We start from the raw sequence: 19,499 nt of genomic DNA on the forward strand, positions 1-19,499 counted from the left end.
AGTAGTTGATTCGTTTCTCTTGACAAGTCAATATTTAGAATTCCTGGTAGACAGTCCTAGTAATCATTTTTAAAAGTAATCTCTGTTAAGTCCTTCAGAACTGTTTTTGATAAAGTTTTTTCATAATCAAATCACATGCTTCTTAATAATGCATAATATTTATTAGCTGATTTAACTTGCATTAGGATTATCCAGGTAATGTCTTATAAATTGATAATTCTTTCAGTGAGAAGAATAGTTCTGAATGTAAGAATGTATTCTTAGTTACGCATAAAATAATTGATTTCAGACTTGGGGGAAAGGATGGGTGTAGGATGACGATGTACTTTTAAGCCGTTAAAAGTGGTGTGATCTTCACTATTATCAAGGGTAAAAAGTGGAGGAAAGAAGCATTTCAGATGGAATAACATTTAACATCCTTTTTCTTTGTTTCTTATATAGTACTTACATACGTTACACATTCTATACTCTATTTACTCTTACATTAAGACATGTTGACGAGAGACTTTTGGTTCAGGAAGGGATGTGAGGTGTGAATCATTATTATTAATGTTATGGGTTGAATTGTGTCCCATCTGAAATTCCTATGTTGAAATCCTGACCACAGTACCTTAGAATGCAGCTGTATTTGTAGATAGGGCATTTAAAGAGGTAGTTAAGGTAAAATGAGGTCATGTGAGTGGGTTCTAATCCTATATGAGTGGTGTCCTTATAAGAAGAATAAGGACACAGACCCACAAGAGGGAAGACTGAAGACCAGTTGAAGACACAGGGAGAAGATGGCCATTGACAAGCCAAGGAGAGAGGCATCACAAGAAACCAACCCTGCCAACACCTTAATCTTGGACTTCTAGTCTCCAGAATCGTGAGAAAATAAATTTCTGTTTAAGCCACCCAGTCTGGGGCATTTTGCTGTAAGTAGCCACAGTAAATGTATACTGTTAATAAGAACCTTTAAAAAAAAATTGGTGACTAATTTCAGGATTATATTATTTTTAATTTAAAACAAATTGGCACCAAAAATGCACTTATTTTTGCCTTATTTTGCACTTCTGTTGAACTTTATTTTACCCTCAGGGCTTTTAGGCTTAGCAGTATATTTTCTTATGCTAGTCACAGGGTAGCTTTTCTAAAGGTTCTCTTACTCTGTTACTTGATGGTTTGACAAATGAAATTTGCTGATGTTCTTTTGAATGTTTTCTTGTTGTCTTCAAATGTAGAAACAATATTTGAAATTTAGACCAGTTGGACTGTATTATAGCATTAGACATGTTTTGGACTTTTTGTCATCACCACCACCTCCTGAATCTTCTGCAGCTAGTAAAAAGGAGAAAAGCAGTATTATTGGGAGTCAGTGGATATACAGTGTTTTTTTTCCTAATATTAGTGTAACTTTATAGCCTACTTCATAGTTTTAACCTACAGCAAGTACTAAGAGTTTGACCATTTAAAAACTTGAATTCATATTCAGAATTAGTCCATTTAGAAAATAAAATCTAATAAATGATTAGCCAATTAACGTCTCAGTTTCACAAAAGAACCACTGAACTATGCAATCTGGGAATCTGAGTTGTTGGCACAAAGCTTGTTGCCTGGAGATAAAATAATATTCTTAGTTTACAGAGATTTCTCAGTGTAGTAGGAAAAAAAATTGGAAGTAATTTTTTATGTAAATAAAGATAGAAGATCCATATCCAATATACTGAATACTAAAAAAAAAAAAGTTAGGAGCCACTTAAAGGGCTTGATAACATGTTCATCATAAAATTGAGGTAAAGATTAATTGTACTAAGAAATACCTTTTATTTTCACTTGCCCAGTAAAAATGACCATTTTTGTTATCTTTTTGAAGTGCAAATCAGATGTTATCTTTGCTGTTTAAATCCCTTTAAGGATTTCCCAGTGCTCTCTGGAGGACAAATCCTTAGCAAGGCCTTCGAGGCAACACACTGTCTGGCAGAGCTGCCTGCATTCCCAGCTTCATCTGGCACTTTGCCCTCCTTTGTAGCTCTCTAGACTCCAGCTACACCAGTTTTTAAGTTCTTTAATTGCACCAAGCTTATTTCCACTTCAAGGCCTTTGTGCACATTCAGTTCTTTCCTCTCCAACTCCTCCTCCTTTCTCTGCTTAGGCAGACTACTTAGTCGTAGGTTTAGCATAAGCATCCTTTAGGAAAGTCTTCCGGGATGCCCCAGGTACATACCTTATGCTTCCTCTGATAGTTGTAGTTAGATAATCAATTGTTCATTTGTTGGTTTGTCTAGCTCCCCCACCAGGTGGTAAGCTCTAAGAGATAAGAACCCCTTCTTTCCCCAGGGCCTGCCTAACACAGGGCCTCATAGAGACTACACACCCAATAAATATGTAAATGGTTGTATATCCCAGAGTCAGTAACTCCTGTTTTTATTCTGTTGAAGGATATCCTTAACCCTTTAAGCAAAATGCTTTCTCCCTCTATGAATTCTTTAAAATACCACTAAATATAAGAACCATCTAAAAAGAATGTTGCATCTTTTTTTTTTTACAAGGCCTTTCCAGATAGAGATGATTTCTTTGTTAAACGATAAGAATTTCTTACAAAACCTTTTGAGTGTTGAGCTCTTGAGACAAAATATAAAATCATGATATTAGTATTCCACTTTCCAGATGACGTTTGAGGCATCTGATGAACTAATAGGTGATCCTAAGCATCTTAACAGGCTTTCTGAAGATTATCTTCAAACTAACTGAGTGACTAGGAGTAGAAATTTCATCAGGATAAACAGCACTAAGTAGAGACATCTGAGGCATAGGCAAAGTCTTGGGGTACCTGGTCAAGTTACCCCACTCACCTGACCGGCTTTACATCTAGGGCTTCCTTAGGTCTGGAAGTGAGGCTGGAGATTTGTAAAACCTTCTCATTATCTGGAGAGGAACATTAAGCTCAGACAGGTTAAGCAAGATGCCCAAAGTCTCAGAATTAATGCATAATGTTAGGACTAAAATTATTTTCTCATCTAATCCTGATTGATCCCACTGATTCTATGGTTTTCATATTATTTCTAAAAACTCAGTATTCTGCAGAGGTACCTCAGGAGCCATATTCTAGAGTGGATGAAGAAACCTAACCCTAACCCCTACTTCAACTGGACCAATCAATTCCATCTGGAATTACAAAGTAAAATCTTGTCTGAGGAGGATAAAAAACCCTGAAAACCACTAATCAACTTCTTGTAATTACCAGTCTATGTGCAGTAAAGCAAATTTCCTGTTTGCATTTATTTTTTATGCTCTTGTCATGAGATTAAGCTGTGCTTGACTTTCAGCTACTTTACAAGAAGTCAAAACAGATTCCATTTTACCTTTTTCATTCGTATTTCCTTCTTCCTGCTTTTTCTTCTCTTCAGTTACCTTCATCTTTGCATCATACTCATCAGCTAGGGATTTCCATTCCACTCTGTTATTTTGAAGACCATCCAGCATAGGTATGATTTCTTTGTGAAACTGTGAGAACTCCTAGATAGAATTTTAGGTCAGAAACTACTTAGATCATATAGTTCATTTTTAGTACTTTTCATGTGCAGAGAAGGAGCCCTAAGGAATTATTACAGTGCTCAGAGCTGCTAGGATGAGATTAACTCAGTGCCTCAGAAGTGGGAAAGGTAGCTGTTTTCCTTCCTGCCTGCCTTAGTAAGTCTGTTCCATTTGCTTACATCTGAGTTCTTTCACCTTTCATTCCACCCCTGAATGAGAGATTAATGTAATACCTCAAACTACCTTGGAGAAACAATGACACCCCTAATGACTTTCCTTGAGGGTGACTTTGATTTTGGTTACAGTTTGAAAGAAAAATTCTCATCCAGAAGATGATATATTTCACTCAGATAATCAGTTTGTTTACTTACCTTATATACAAAAGTACAAAGTCAATAAATCCAACTTGAAGTTTAGGTAGTTCATCTTTTTTGTTTCTGTCCATCATAGGCTAGAAAAATTCTTTAAAGATCTTTTTCTAAGATTCAGTGAACAAGATAGACTGATTTGTATTGATAATTTTTAATAAGTAGTGCATTTTTATGTCAAGGTCTTTACAATTGGTTGTTGCTGCAGCACTGTTCTCTCCAGATCTCCTTGTTCCCAAAATTCATTTGCAACCAGAAGTGCTACCTGAAAAGAAGGACATGATTCGTGAAAGTGACTTGTTTGCATTTTATTGTGACATTTAAGGATAGAATTTATAATTAATGCTTGAGGTGTTGTCATACCATGTGCTCTTCGATTTTAAAAGGATGTCATTTACAGATTATATTGAAATGGGAAAAGGGTATTTCTCTTCCTACTTCAGTGTGGTAGACTCATTCTAGGAGTGCCTATCTCCTATTTGCTATTGCCACCACCTCTCAACAATAAAAAGGGGAGATGGGAGATTGTAATTTCATTACATTCTGCTTCATACTCTAAAGCTTCCCAGATCCTCCTCTTGTCCTGCTTATCTCTTAGCATCTAGCATGTATCTGCGTGTGTGTTTGTGCACATGCATGCACAGTTTAGAACACAACTTCACCTGATTATGGTGTGAGGATATTTGAGGGTTCATTTATAGTTTTTTTAAAACCAGTATTTATCAAGTTTATTGAACACCTGCTAGGTGCCTTACATTGGCATGAGCCAGGCTTACCAAGAGGAGTAACATGGGACCTTTATCTTTAAGATGCTCATAGTCTAATGAAGACAGTCATGTAAACAATGTGGTAAGTGCTATAATAGTAACAGTATGAACTGCTGTGGATCAAGGAGAAGGGAGAAAGATAAGGGAGGTTGCATTTATGCTGTATCATCAAGGATGACTAGTAGTTTGCTGATAAAGAAGAGGGGGAAGACTATGTACAGATAAAATTCAACATCCTGTTTTGTTTTGTTTTTTTTTAATTAATTTACTTTTGGCTGCGTTGGGTCTTCGTTGCTGGGTGCAGGCTTTCTCTAGTTGCGGCAAGTGGGGGCTACTCCTTGTTGCGATGTGCGGGCTTCTCACTGCGGTGGCCTCTCCTGTTGTGGAGCACAGGCTCTAGGCGCATGGGCTTCAATGGTTTTGGCTCACAGGCTCAGTAGTTGTGGCGCATGGGCTTTGTTGCTCCACGGTATGTGGGATCTTCCCTGACCAGGGCTCGAACCCGTGTCCCCTGCATTGGCAGTTGGATTCTCAACCACTGCGCCACCAGGGAAGTCCCCAACATCCAGCTCTTGTGTGAGTAGGAGCTTAGAGTGTGAGGCGGTGACATGGGAAAGAATGAAAAGAAAGAAACTGGGGAGTAGGAGTTAAGGACAGGTAATGACAGGCCGTGTAAGCTTTGCTGGGAAGTTTAACCTGATTCTCTGGGCCAGTAGTTCTTAATCTTGAGCCATAGGGTCCCTCCAAAGTGCATGAGTGGCACAAAAGTGGATGCCAAGAGAAATTTAAGCTAAAGTAACTTTGCCTTTTTGTCTTTTATAAAGTGATCTTTGTACAACCTTTTGTGTGAGAAAAATAGACTTTGCTTCTTTCTTTAAAAAAGGTTGAAAACCTCCAGCCTTGGGGAGTTTAAAAGGCTTTTAAGCAATGCTATGGCCAAGCAGAGGTCTATTTATAAGCAGTCCCAGCAGCAGCTCAGAGGAAGGTTGGAGAGTTCATGATGAGAGGATCACTTAGGAGGCTGCCACCATAGTTCTGATGAAAGAGGGAAAGTATTAACTAAGGTGGTAAGAGTGATGGACAGGAATGGTTTTGAAATGAGGGAGATGGACTCAAGCAAGACCCCAGGTTCTGGCGTGGGTGATGATGTAGCAAGAATAGAGAAGGAAGAGCAGGCAGTCAGTGCAGAAGAAGCACAAGTGTTTGGTTTGGGGGTTGATGGCTCCGATTATTCTATCTTTACAAATGAAATCCACATTTATAGTTGAATCCAGTGAATTCTGGCCTCTTCTGCGTAGGGTTTTCCCTGTGAATTAACTGAGGGAGAAAGAGAAGCTTCTTTCATCGATTAGTAAGAAACCAAGTGGTAAACGAATGGCTCCAACTCTCACTCCCCAGGGTTGGGGAAGAACTTCCTTGGGAGATGCCCTTAAATATGACCTCAGAGATAGTGCCTTCTGGTAACTGACAGCACACTGAAGAGGAGATTGTAAGTGCAAAGCCACCCTTGACGGATGAAGGCACTAATGATTCGTCCTTGTCTCGTCCTTTATCTCCTCTATTTAAAATGCAGACACTGCTTGAATAATTTTATATAAACTTCTTACAGCCAGTCCAGTGATAAAGGAATTCTTTTTTTTTTTTCTCTCGGTACGCGGGCCTCTCACTGCTGTGGCCTCTCCCATTGCGGAGCACAGGCTCCAGACGCACAGGCTCAGCGGCCATGGCTCACGGGCCCAGCCGCTCTGCAGCATGTGGGATCTTCCCTGACCGGGGTACAAACCCGTGTCCCCTGCATTGGCAGGCGGACTCTCAACCACTGCGCCACCAGGGAAGCCCAGGAATTCTTTTCAGAAAGCATTTTCTTTCCAAGGTTCCCTCTATTTGCCTTGTTCTGGGCCTGACCAAATGACCTATTGTCCCACTGACATTTGTGAGCTCTTGAAAGCTGTTTTCTTTTCTTCACTAACAGAAACCCAACAGGGAACATTGTACTTCTGTCTTAACTTCTTAAATTCCTCTTTTCTTCTTTGTAAATTATAAACCTATTGTTTCAGAGGACAAGACCAGGGTAATGAAGATAATTGCTTACAAAATATATAGTCATATAACTGATAGCTATCATTAAATTCTGAGGTTGCCTGATACCTTCATGTTCTCTTTCACATGGGACCTAGACAGAGCCTGAGTATGTAATAGAAAAGGGGAGCCACTTGCCTGACTTTGTACCTCCCAGGGCTTGGTTATAGCTGACAGGTCACATGCAGTCATCATCATTGCCCTTTAAAAGAAAACAAAAAGTGTTAAAATAGAAATATAAAACAAGTTATTTTTGCCAAAAGAGAAATAAAATTTTGACTACTCACATGATAATCTCTTTTTTGGTTGGATCAATGGTTATGTATTTGATGGCCTCTTCTTCAGTTTCCATTTTTTCACAGGCATCAACAATTTTTGGAAATATGGTTCTCTTCCTAAAAAAGATACAGCTGTGCAACAATTTTAGCATATAAGACCAGAGATAAAAAGTGTCTTTAATGCATGCTCTTCAGGTTTTATGTTTCCAGTTTTCATAAAATGTCCATGTAGTGGATCCAAGGGGCAAGGGCAGCAGAACAGGGAACGGCTGTGTGGCTTTGGCATAGAAAGGGTTTAAGACAGAAAAAGCACCAGCCAGAAAGGGAAAAAACTGCTAAGTTTGAATACATTAAAACTAAGAGTTACATGTGACAAAAACAGATAACATAAAGGCCACAGGCTGTGATGAAACACTGTAATGCATAAAACCAACAAAAAAATTAGAAGCCAAAATATATGAAAAGATACGAAAATACAAGTGTGAACGATAAAATACCATCTCACACTCAGATTAACAAAATAAATAGATTTAAATAAGCCCAGATCAAGAAGAGTCCAGATATGGGATAACAGGGACTCTTGTATGATGCTGGTGGGAGTTTAAATTGGCATACCTACTCAGGAGTGCAGTAGATTTGCAATGTGGTATAAAATTAAAAATATGCAAACCCTACAACAATCCCATTTCTAGATACGTATTTTACAGAAACTCTCACATATATACAAGGATATACAATGTAGGCAGTGAGGAAAAATTGGAAATAATCTAAATGTCCATGAATAGAAGAATGGCTAAATTATGGTATATTCACACAGGTGAATATACATTTTAAAAGAATGAACTGGATTTCCATTTACCACCAAGCTAAATCTTCAAAACGTTGTGTGAAAACAAGCTGCAGAAAGGTATACACGGTATGATACCATTTATGGAAAAATTTTAAACACAATGCCATATAAAAACATGAATGGGAAGGATGAATACACAGCAATATTAGGATGGTGGTATCTGCGAAAGAGAAGGGAGAGGGTTTTCATGATAGAGTGGGCATGGGATGCCTCAATTGCATCACTTTTTCTCCTTAAAAAAAAGATGTAAGACAAAATCTTAGCATTTGTTGAATCTGAGCTATAGCTATTTGGATATCAGTTATATATTTCTAAATATCTGTCTTCATGTTTGAACTATTTAACATAAATTTTTAATGAAGAAGGATCAGAGAGGCACAATTTAATACTGCCCATCCAAGTTGTTAAATACTTAGATCCTATAACTAGTTCACCTTGTTCTAATGCATTTTATTTTATTTTTTTTTTGTGGTGCACGGGCCTCTCACTGTTGTGGCCTCTCCCGTTGCGGAGCACAGGGTCCAGATGTACAGGCTGAGTGGCCATGGCTCACGGGCCCAGCCGCTCCGCGGCATGTGGGATCTTCCCGGACTAGGGCATGAACCCGTGTCCCCTGCATCGGCAGGCGGACTGTCAACCACTGCGCCACCAGGGAAGCCCTCAAACGCATTTTAAACTTTATAATTTACCAACAAGAAATTGTGCAGAAGCTTGGAGTATCTGGCCTCCTTGGTAATCATTATTATTATTATAAATAGGGTAGCGCTCTGCTGTATATAACTCAGCATTTTTTGAGTTTGTTAATGTGCATCAGTATCACCAAGCTTTTTCAACTCTCAGACTCTGGCAGGATCAAATGTCTGAGCCTGCATCTCTAAGTACCAGATTGTGGACTAGGATGAATTTACCAGGACAAACGGCACCTCGGAAGGTTTTGGAGCATCGCTCTTCTGGCAGTGCACCTACCTTGCTGCATATTCTTTAATTCCTATTTCTTCAGATAAGCTAATTAATATTAGGGGCTTAGCTTTTTAAAATATGTTTCTAGATGTCTAGTAAATTCATTATCAGGCATCTTAAGGGTATTCTATTGATAATCCAAAAAGAAAAGAAGTGTGTGTGTAAATAAATACCTTTTAACTTTAAGGCAACGGACCATTTACGGAAGGCAGAACCACAGAGTACAAGGGAGTTTGTGTACTTACTTGAGATATAAAGCCAGGTCAGATGCTATTATTGCAACTTCAAACAAATGAATAACTGTTTCAAACTGGCGTTTATTTAGGTTCTGGAAGATGTTTAAAGTCTGTAAGATGAAAATTCACAATAAAGTGCCATCATTAATTTGCCTTTGATTCAACATACAAACCAAACAATGCTTAATAACATATAGATTATCTTATTATAGAAAGAAGAAAAACTAGGTCTTTCACTTTTTTTGCTTTCCATTTTCTCTCTTGGATTAGGTTACCCCTCTACTGTACTTTGAGTAAGGTAATTTAAACTATAAAAACAGATACCATTAGCAAATATTCAGGTAATCAATGTATAAGATTTTGGAGTAAATAAAAGTGTTTTCTTCCAGGACCATTTCAACAAAAACAATTGATTTAAAATTTTCTGTAGTAATTGAGGAGCCTTAATAAAGAATATCTGGTATTTGTCCAGTTGTTAGACATGTTGAATTATTTACTAGATAATTACAGTGATTACAGAAATTGCTGGAAAACTTTCAGAAGCTGCAGATTACAATAGTACTCACATACACATAGGAAAAAGTAAATTCTTCCAAGTTGTTCTTAAAATGATGTCTTGCAATTGTATTTTACAAAGATTTAACTATACCTTTCTTCAAAGAGTTTCCCACTAATAATCTCTTCATACATGGATCAGCCTCAATTTTTAGTGTTCTAGAAAATGAGAGTGTAAACCTGGGAGTGTTTTTTAAAAGGTATGATATTCCAAAAACACCATTTTAGGAATACAGGCCAAAGGACAAATGTATAGTGGTTTTGCCAAATGAAGTTAACTGTTAAGAAATACAGAAAAATTCTACTGGAAAGGAGGAAACAGTCTATTCACCTATGTAGAGATAGAGGCATCATAATGTAGAAAAGAATACTGGGTCAAGCACCAAATAATAATAGTAAACACTCACCTAATGCTTACTACTTCCCGGGCACTGTTGTAAGTGCTCTATGAACACTCTTAATTGCACAACAAACCACAGCATAGAGAGGTTAGGTAATTGCTCAAGGTTAAACAACTAGTACACAGCAGAGCAGATATTTAAACCACTGCAGCAGGGCACCACACTGCCTCTCAGCAAAGAGCCCAGGTTCAGCTCCCAGCTTCCCCACTTAGTAGTTGTGTAATCCTGAACACCTCACTTAACATCTGTATTTGTTATATCAAATGGGGATAATAGCAGCTGCCCTGCTGCCTAGCACTCAGTCTGTGATCAATAAATATTTCTGGAATGTTGACGCAAATGAGATAACTGGGAATGCATTTCAGAACTATAAGTTGCTGCAAAATTACTTAAATTATTTAATTATTATATATCAGTATTACTGTTATATACAGTTTTGAGGTAATCCCCAGGTAAAAATAGAATTGCAAACCCAAGATCAAATATAGCTCTGTCATTCCAGATTGAAATATTAGCAAGAAGTAGACTAGAATTATGTGTTACTGTATACATAATACAAACCTCCATTTAAGTCATCTTTTTATAACAGCTTCCATGACAAGAAAAATGGTATTTTACACAGCAGATATAAGTAGTAGAAAAGCAAGCTGTAATATTTGTTAAAATAATGAGTTCATAATAGCAGTTATACTTTTAAATTGATAGAAGGAAGAAATGGCTGTTGGACACTACAATAAACAAAAAGAAAGCTTGTCTAGATCAAAATTAATGTCTTACTTGAGACAGTGCACAGCAGCCCCTTGGGCATAATCTCTTCACCAAATTGTCTGGATACAGGTTATTTTTAACCTGGTCTGGATTGACCAGGAAGAAGGAAGAGTAAGTGGGCCATTTGTCATTTTAATCCCACTTAACCTGCCCCTGATTTTGGTATACTGGTGGCCTGCCCTTGGACTGGGGGGGACCCAGTGGCATATTTACATCACTGAGTCACTGCCTTTATCTGTTCACTTATACACGTTACTATGTTCCCAAAGTAATGTGTATTATGTAATTCCGACACATACTTTGTAGATCCAGTAGTACTTAAAGTCATCCTTGACTGCTGTACTAAGGACAAAAAGTTGGAGTCATGTGTGGAAATGCCTTAAACTTTTAGACAAATTGATAGCACAAGAAGTCATTTTAATCCTTTTTATATACTGAAAAATTTGCTAAAAGAGTGGATCTCAGGTGTTCTCACCACACACACACACAAAAAGGTTAATGTTAATTAACTTGACTGTAGTAATCATTTTACTATATATGTATATCAAAACAGCATGTTGTATACATTAAATATATGTAATTTTTAAAAATTAAATAAAAACTTAGAAAAAAAGAGCCAAATAAAAACATTATAGAATGGGGAGAGGGGGCACACAAAGCAGGCTGCTGAATTTAAATAAATAATCCCTTAGGATAGACCTGGAGTCTACCAAATGCCAGACTGTACAGACTACACAACCATCAACCAAGTAAATCAATATCTTTTATGCACCAATTACTTTAATACAGGTACTTTTATTTTTAAACCTGGATACCTGTTGCTATTTGCTAAATATCTGTGTGTGAGAGAGAAAAGCTATATATAAAGAAATAAAAATAAATGACAATACTGTTACACTTAAGTCATACCTTTTTCTAATCCAAAATAATAAAACAGCTATATTAAAGCAGATTGTCAAAAGGTCTTTCACTTTACAAAGTAAATCAATACTGGATTTTTTAAAAAGATGATTAATGTCACACTTCTAAAATTAGTATAATTAAGAAAAAAGTGTACACTCAACCCTTTTCAGTACTGCTTCCTTTGTTGATAGCACAATATTCCTTATTTTCACTCTTTCTTCTCACTCATTTTCATCTAAAAACACTACAGGCCTCTAATTGAAAAACCCTTTCTTAATTCAATATTCTATTTTCTCTTTTCCTTCTCCCACAGCTAAGGTTCTTAAAAGAAGAGCTTCTAAGTGGTTTCTTTTTCAACTGTGGATATAGATTCACATAAAAGATCCTGTTTCTGTTTTGTATTAGTTGCTAGAAAGCTCTTGACCCAATCTGTGGCCCATGTCTAATAAATGTTTATACTTTTCACCGTGTACATTTTGGGCCTTCACCATACTTCATCTTATTTTTATATTCCCATTAGCCCTCATTTCTTTCTTTAATGTTATATTAATTTTTGGATACTCCATTAAAAACATTTTGGAACAAGCTGAGGATAAAACATATATACATGCATGCAGGGTTGTTTTGAGTAAGCAAAGGCAGAGCCAGTGATCTTTTAATCAGAGCAAAAGGTCTTAGGATGTGGACAGCACACAGAAGAAGGAAGGACGTCCCTCAAAAACCCAGTTTGACAGCACTGCAGCAGCAGAAGAGGAACTGATGGGAGAGCTGTGCTGACATATATCTGCACTGACTCCTATTACTCAGTCGTCTGTGCCAGAGAATGCCCTGGGTAATAAGAAGGGACGGCAGGGAGTTTGGCATCAATGGCCGGATTCTAACACAGAGCCTGTAGCTTCAAGGGCTTTGCTTAACATGAGCCTTCCCAACTTCTGGAAAGCCCAAATTAAAGAGGTGTGTTCCCCAGACCAAAGAAAGAGAATCGGTGAGGCAGTGTTTGAGACAATAAATAGGAAGCTGAGGCTGTCCTCAGTGCATTTCTGCCCTTCCTCACAGGATTCTTCAGCAGATGACAAATTCCATTAAGGAATGAGTCGTTTTCAAAACAAACGACTGCATAAAACCTCTGCATAAAGACCACAAGAACACAAAATCTATGGACTCGACGCAATGCCAACCAGAATACCAACAGGTTTGTGGACATGTGTATGTAAATTGACAAACTGATTTTAAAATTCAAGTGACAATACAAAGGCTTAATAAAAGCCAAGGCAGACTTGAAGTAGAACAAAGCTGGAGAATTTACACTGAAAGAAAGATTTATTATAAAGCTATAGTAGTTAAGATGGTATGATATTGACAAAGGAGAAACTGATCAGTGGAACAGAATAGAGAGTACAGAAGCAGTCCGCCTTATTTTATAATCAGTTACCTGATTTATGACAAAAGGTCTCACTGAAGTGAAGTGAGAAAAGGGTGGCCTTTTTAATAAATGGTGCCGGGTCGTCTGGATTTCCACCTGGACAGAAAAATGTATATTGATCTCTACATTAAACCATATATAAAGATAAGTTGTGGACTTACCTGTGGCGCAGTGGTTAAGAATCCGCCTGCCAAGGCAGGGGACACAGATTCGAGCCCTGGTCCAGGAAGATCCCACATGCTGCGGAGCAGCTGGGCCTGTGCTCTGGAACCTGTGAGCCACAACTACTGAAGCCCGCATGCCTAGAGCCCATGCTCCACAACAAGAGAAGCCACCACAATGAGAAGCCCGTGCACTCCAACAAAGAGTAGCCCCTTCTGGTTGCAACTAGAGAAAGCCCACACACAGCAATGAAGACCCAACGCAGCCAAAAATAAATAAATTTATTTATTTTTTGCGGTATGCAGGCCTCTCACTGTTGTGGCCTCTCCCGTTGCGGAGCACAGGCTCCGGACGCGCAGGCCTAGCGGCTATGGCTCATGGACTTAGTTGCTCCGCGGCATGTGGGATCTTCCCGGACCGGGGCACGAACCCGTGTCTCCTGCATCGGCAGGCGGATTCTCAACCACTGCGCCACCAGGGAAGCCCTATTTATTTTTTTAAAAAAGTAAGTTGTAGGGCTTCCCTGGTGGCGCAGTGGTTGAGAATCCGCCTGCCAATGCAGGGGACACGGGTTCGTGCCCCGGTCCGGGAAGATCCCACGTGCCGCTGAGCGGCTGGGCCCGTGAGCCATGTCCGCTGAGCCTGCGCGTCCGGAGCCTGTGTCCCGCAATGGGAGAGGCCACAAGAGTGAGAGGCCCGCCTAGCACAAAAAAAAAAAAAAAAAAGTAAGTTGTAAAAAGGTTGTGGATCTAAATAAGAAAGGTAGAACAATAACAGTTATAGAGAAAAATATCTTCATTACCTTGAATAGTCAAAGATTTTTAAGATGAAAAAAAAAGCTGATCTTTAAAAAATTGATCAAATGGACATTAAAATTAAGAACTTCTATTCATCTAAATCCAACATTAAGAGTAAAAAGGCAATTCACAGAAAGGGAGAAAACAGATTTCTGACAAAAGATATATAAACCAGAATAAAGAATTCCTACAAATCAAGTTGAGAATAAAGCAACCCCAAAACAGGAAATTTCAAAAGGTCAATAAACATAAGCTGTAGTTCATATGTTAATCAATGCTATTTGACACATTAAATTCAGTGGAATGTCACTGCATTCCCATCAGAGTGACGAAAATGAGAAAGATGGAAAGTACAAAGTGTTGGAGAGGATGGAGAGCCACTGGAACTGTTGGTAACATATATTAGTACAACCATTTTGGAAAACTGCTTGTTAGCATTCACCAAAGTTGAACATAGGCTCATCCTTTGGCCAAGCAACTCTATTTCTAGGTACATACCAAACAGAAATGCACATGTGTATTCACAAAAAGACATGTACTAGAGAGTCACAGAACACCATACGTAACAACCCTGAGTCAGAAATCACATAAATGTCTTTCAGTAGTTGACTGAGTACATAAATACAATGTACACGTGTACACACACACACACACACACACACACACATACACACACACACACACACACACACACACACCAAACTAAGAAAATAACAACGGAAGAAAGGAACACAAAAAGCAAATGAAAAATATATCAAAGGAAATACCCAGTGGAACACGAAAAATTCACACCAGTAATATCCAGAGTTTCAAAACCATAAGAACTTAAAGAGGAGACTGTAAGGCAACAGTAAAATTAAAAGTGAACTAGCAGAACTAGTAGTAGAATGCAAAAAATGGAATTGAACATAAAAACAATATAATTGATGAAATCCACATTAAAGCTATACTCCAACAGAATAAGCAACTGAACTGCAGCAAGGAACACAGTCCACAGTTTTGAGGAAATTAAAATGGAAAAGAATAAAACTATGAAAATATACAGGCACCTCCCTGGTGGTCCAGTGGTTAAGAATCTGCCTTCCTATGAAGTGGATGCGGGTTCAATCCCTGGTTGGGGAACTAAGATCCCACATGCCGTGGGGCAACTAAGCCCACACACCACAACTACTGAGCCCTCGCACCACAAATACTGAGCCTGTGCGCCACAACTAGAAGGCCACGCGATGCACTTAAGAGCCCATGCGCCACAACGAAAGATCCCATGTGCCAAAACTAAGACCTGACACAGCCATAAATAAATAAATATTTTAAATATGTATATATAAAGAACATAATAGAAATAAATGGCAAGAAGACTCAATGTATACATAATTGGTAATCCCAGTGTATTAGAAAAATGTTCAAAGATACAATGAAAATAAAAAACTTCCCTGAAATTAAAAAAAAAGAATTCTATGGATAAGTGTAACCCATGACAAGGAAAAAATAGATGCAGAATGGTCAAAACCCAGGCATTCAGACAAAGTTACTAAAATATGAAGAATTAAGAATCATATGAAAAGATATACAATGGAGAAAAGACAGCCTCTTCAATAAGTGGTGCTGGGAAAACTGGACAGCTACATGTAAAAGAATGAAATTAGAACGTTCCCTAACACTATACACAAAAATAAACTCAAAATGGATTCAAGACCTAAACGTAAGACCGGACACTATAAAACTCTTAGAGGGAAACATAGGAAGAACACTCTTTGACATAAATCACAGCAAGATCTTTTTTGATCCACCTTCTAGAGTAATGGAAATAAAAACGAAAATAAACAAATGGGACCAATGAAACTTCAAAGCTTTTGCACAGCAAAGGAAACCATAAACAATATGAAAAGACAACCCTCAGAATGGGAGAAAATATTTGCAAATGAATCAACAGACAAAGGATTAATCTCCAAAATATATGAACAGCTCATGCAGCTCAATATTAAAGAAACAAACAACCAGATCCAAAAATGGGCAGAAGACCTAAATAGACATTTCTCCAAAGAAGACATACAGATGGCCAAGAAACACATGAAAAGCTGCTCAACATCACTAATTATTAGAGAAATGCAAATCAAAACTACAATGGGATATCACCTCACCCCAGTTAGAATGGGCATCGTCAGAAAATCTACAAACAACAAATGCTGGAGAGGGTGTGGAGAAAAGGGAACCCTCTTGCACTGTTGGTGGGAATATAAACTGATACAGCCACTATGCAGAACAGTATGGAGGTTCCTTAAAAAACTAAAAATAGAATTACCATATGATCCAGCAATCCCACTACTGGGCATATACCCAGAGAAAACCATAATTCAAAAAGACACATGCACCCCAGTGTTCATTGCAGCACTGTTTACAATAGCCAGGTTATGGAAGCAACCTAAATGCCCATCAACAGACAAATGGATAAAGAAGTTGTGGTAAATATATACAATGGAATATTACTCAGCCATAGAAAGGAACGAAACTGAGCCATTTGTTGAGACGTGGATGGATCTAGAGACTGTCATACAGAGTGAAGTAAGTCAGAAAGAGAAAAACAAATATCGTATATTAATGCATGTATGTGGAACCTAGAAAAATGGTACAGATGAACTGGTTTGCAGGGCAGAAACTGAGACACAGATGTGGAGAACAGACACGTATGGACACCAAGGGGGGAAAACCGTGGTGGGGTGGGGATGGTGGTGTGCTGAATTGGGCGATTTGGATTGACATGTATACACTGATGTGTATGAAATTGATGACTAATAAGAACCTGCTGTATAAGAAAACAAACAAAAATCATATGAGTATCTATGCAGAAAAGTCAAGTCACGTGAGGGAGAAAATCAGACTGGCCATTTATACCTCTCAGGGCAGTGCTTCAATGCCAAAAGACATTGGAGAAATGTCCTACAATTTCTGAGAAAAAGAAAGTGTGACCCAAGACCTTTATATTCTGCCAAACTGACTTTCAAAACTAAATGTAACAAACAGATATTCTTAGGCATGTACTTAGCTTAGACTCTCTGGGAGAAACAACCAGATAACACAAATGGAGCTGATCAAGATAAAATAAAATACACAGGCATGGACAAGCCATGGTAGAAAGACTGAGGTTAAGTATCAGGCCCATTTAAAAGTAGAATTAGGAATAAACAATTGTGCCTCTTTGGTCTTGGCCACAGAAGAGAGATGACAAAGGGAACACTGTCATTTGGAAAGCATCACAATGAGATGCACACTGTGGCTCTAAGGCCTCCCACCTTCAGAAGCACACCTGTGACAAATGTGGCTGCCCTACCAGGCAGAAGAGGAAGTGTGCCTGGAGTGCCTAGGCTGAGGACAGAACACCGCTGGGGCCGGGCAAGTGAAGCACCTACAGATTGTATACTGAAGATTCAGGCATGGATTCTGGGAAGAACAACACCTAACCCAAGAGAGCCACTGGGGTAGGATCCAGTTCATCTTAGCAATTTCAACCGTTAGTCATGCAATAAATGCTCTGGTTTTAAAAATATAGACAATTGTGGAAATTATAGAGCAAAATGAATTTTATAACAACTGATAACAGTAAAAAAAAATACTTTTAAAGATAATAAACACTTTACAAAACAGAGGTGGAGATGTTGGAAGCAGTATAAGTATTCTAATTGTTTCACGTTTCATAGCAGGGAGTTCGTGGATGATGTAAAGTTAACACGTATGGTCTAAAATCAAACATCTAAATGCTCGTTATAGTTTTGCACACTTTCCCATAATCACTGGTTATTGATTTTAGGGTTCTCTTTAAGAACTAATATCTCTTGTGATAAGAACACACTTCTCTGAAGTTCTGTAATTCTCTCCATTAAAAAAAAAGTTTCGGGGCTTCCCTGGTGGCGCAGTGGTTGAGAGTCCACCTGCCAATGCAAGGGACACGGGTTCGTGCCCCGGTCCGGGAAGATCCCACATGCCGCGGAGCGGCTGGGCCCGTGAGCTGTGGCCGCTGGGCCTGCGCGTCCGGAGCCTGTGCTCCGCAACGGGAGGGGCCACAACAGTGAGAGGCCCGCGTACCGCAAAAAAAAAAAAAAAAAAAAAAAAAAAAAAAAAGTTTCTTCTGTTAAATTCAAGTAAAATTAAAGTTTTCATTTAAAATAAATGGACTACCACTCAGCAGTGAAGAGGAATGAATCACTGCTGATTCATTCATTCAACACGAACAAATCACAAAATTATTATTCTGTATGAAAGGATCCAGCACAAAAGAGTAATTATTGCATGATTGCATTTATATAAAAGTCTAGAAGATTTAAACTATAGTGACTAAAAACATTTCAGTGGTTGCTTCGGGCTGGGAGGAGAGAGGCATCGACTGCCGGGGGCAAGAGGAATCCTTTGGGATGACAGAAGTGTTCTGTATCTTGGGTGTGGTAGTTCCCACGTGTATGAATAGAATTCATAGAATTTTTATGAAAAACACATTAAAGGGATGCCGCTTATTGTACATACATTACACTTCAATAAACTTAATTAAGTAAAAACTCTAACCAAAAAAATAGCTTGGATAGTAAGATCCCATTTTTCTAAAATTGTTTTTATCCTTCTCCCTTTATATACTCACAGAGGGCTACAATGAAGTTCATTAAATGTTAATGAAATGTCTATTTCTAAGTGGTAGGATTTAAAGTGATTTTTTAATATTTATCTTTGGAATGTTTCCTATTGCTTGAATTTTTATAGTGGGCATGTGTAATTTTTACAACTGTTGTCATTAATTTAAAATATAGATGTCTATAATATTCCATTTGTTCTTCCGGGGAATTGTGCTGGACAGTGATGTAGAGACAGGTGCACAGAACAAGAGAGGAGGCCTCTGTCCCAGCCCCAGTCCAGCTGGGCCCCCATCTGCTCAGCTGGTTTCACCTGCCCACAGAAAGAGTCTAACTTTGCTCCCCCTCTACCAATAACAGGCCATTTTTGTTCTCCTAGTGCCATGAAAATGGCAACAAAATATAAGTTCTGCGTAGCACACCAAAATAGAAATGGCTTCAATTCATCCTGATGAGGGCACTCAGGGGAGATGAGTTCTAGTCTTCAATGTGGCGACACATCGTGACACCCATAAGAGAAGGCTGCCAACATGTTTGTGGTTTGCTGGTGACCATACACAAGATATTTAATTTCGTCTTCATTCCTTCTTTGTATAATACAAGGTCAATGTGAAAAAGCATAAATAAAGTTCGTGAAGAAGAGCTTTGAATAATAAAAGTGTTGTTATTTATGCTGAGCAATGCATTTTGTCATTCTAACAGTACATTGTAGTATTAAAGTTTCTATTCTGACAAATTTGGCTAACAAGACTTCCACCTATTCATTAGGTTAAAGGGTGGATTTCTGACTAGTTTAGAATACAGATGGTTCTGTCCTCAAAGC

The 19,499-nt window shown here is 38.3% G+C and overlaps 1 protein-coding gene across 1 annotated transcript in view; it reads right to left on the minus strand.

Moving 5' to 3' along the window:
• Positions 1-1,048: 1,048 nt before the first annotated feature.
• The window catches only part of PDE6C (phosphodiesterase 6C), a 62,281-nt gene continuing 43,830 nt past the window's right edge, over positions 1,049-19,499 (minus strand). Inside the window, 8 exon segments of the mRNA XM_067025034.1 lie at positions 1,049-1,317; positions 2,832-2,904; positions 3,342-3,495; positions 3,881-3,964; positions 4,072-4,146; positions 6,866-6,929; positions 7,015-7,122; positions 9,061-9,161. Of these exon segments, the coding sequence (XP_066881135.1) occupies positions 1,290-1,317; positions 2,832-2,904; positions 3,342-3,495; positions 3,881-3,964; positions 4,072-4,146; positions 6,866-6,929; positions 7,015-7,122; positions 9,061-9,161 (687 nt within the window). The 3' untranslated portion in view covers positions 1,049-1,289.

This window comes from Kogia breviceps, chromosome 2, assembly GCF_026419965.1.
Source record: "Kogia breviceps isolate mKogBre1 chromosome 2, mKogBre1 haplotype 1, whole genome shotgun sequence".
NCBI lineage: Eukaryota > Metazoa > Chordata > Mammalia > Artiodactyla > Physeteridae > Kogia > Kogia breviceps.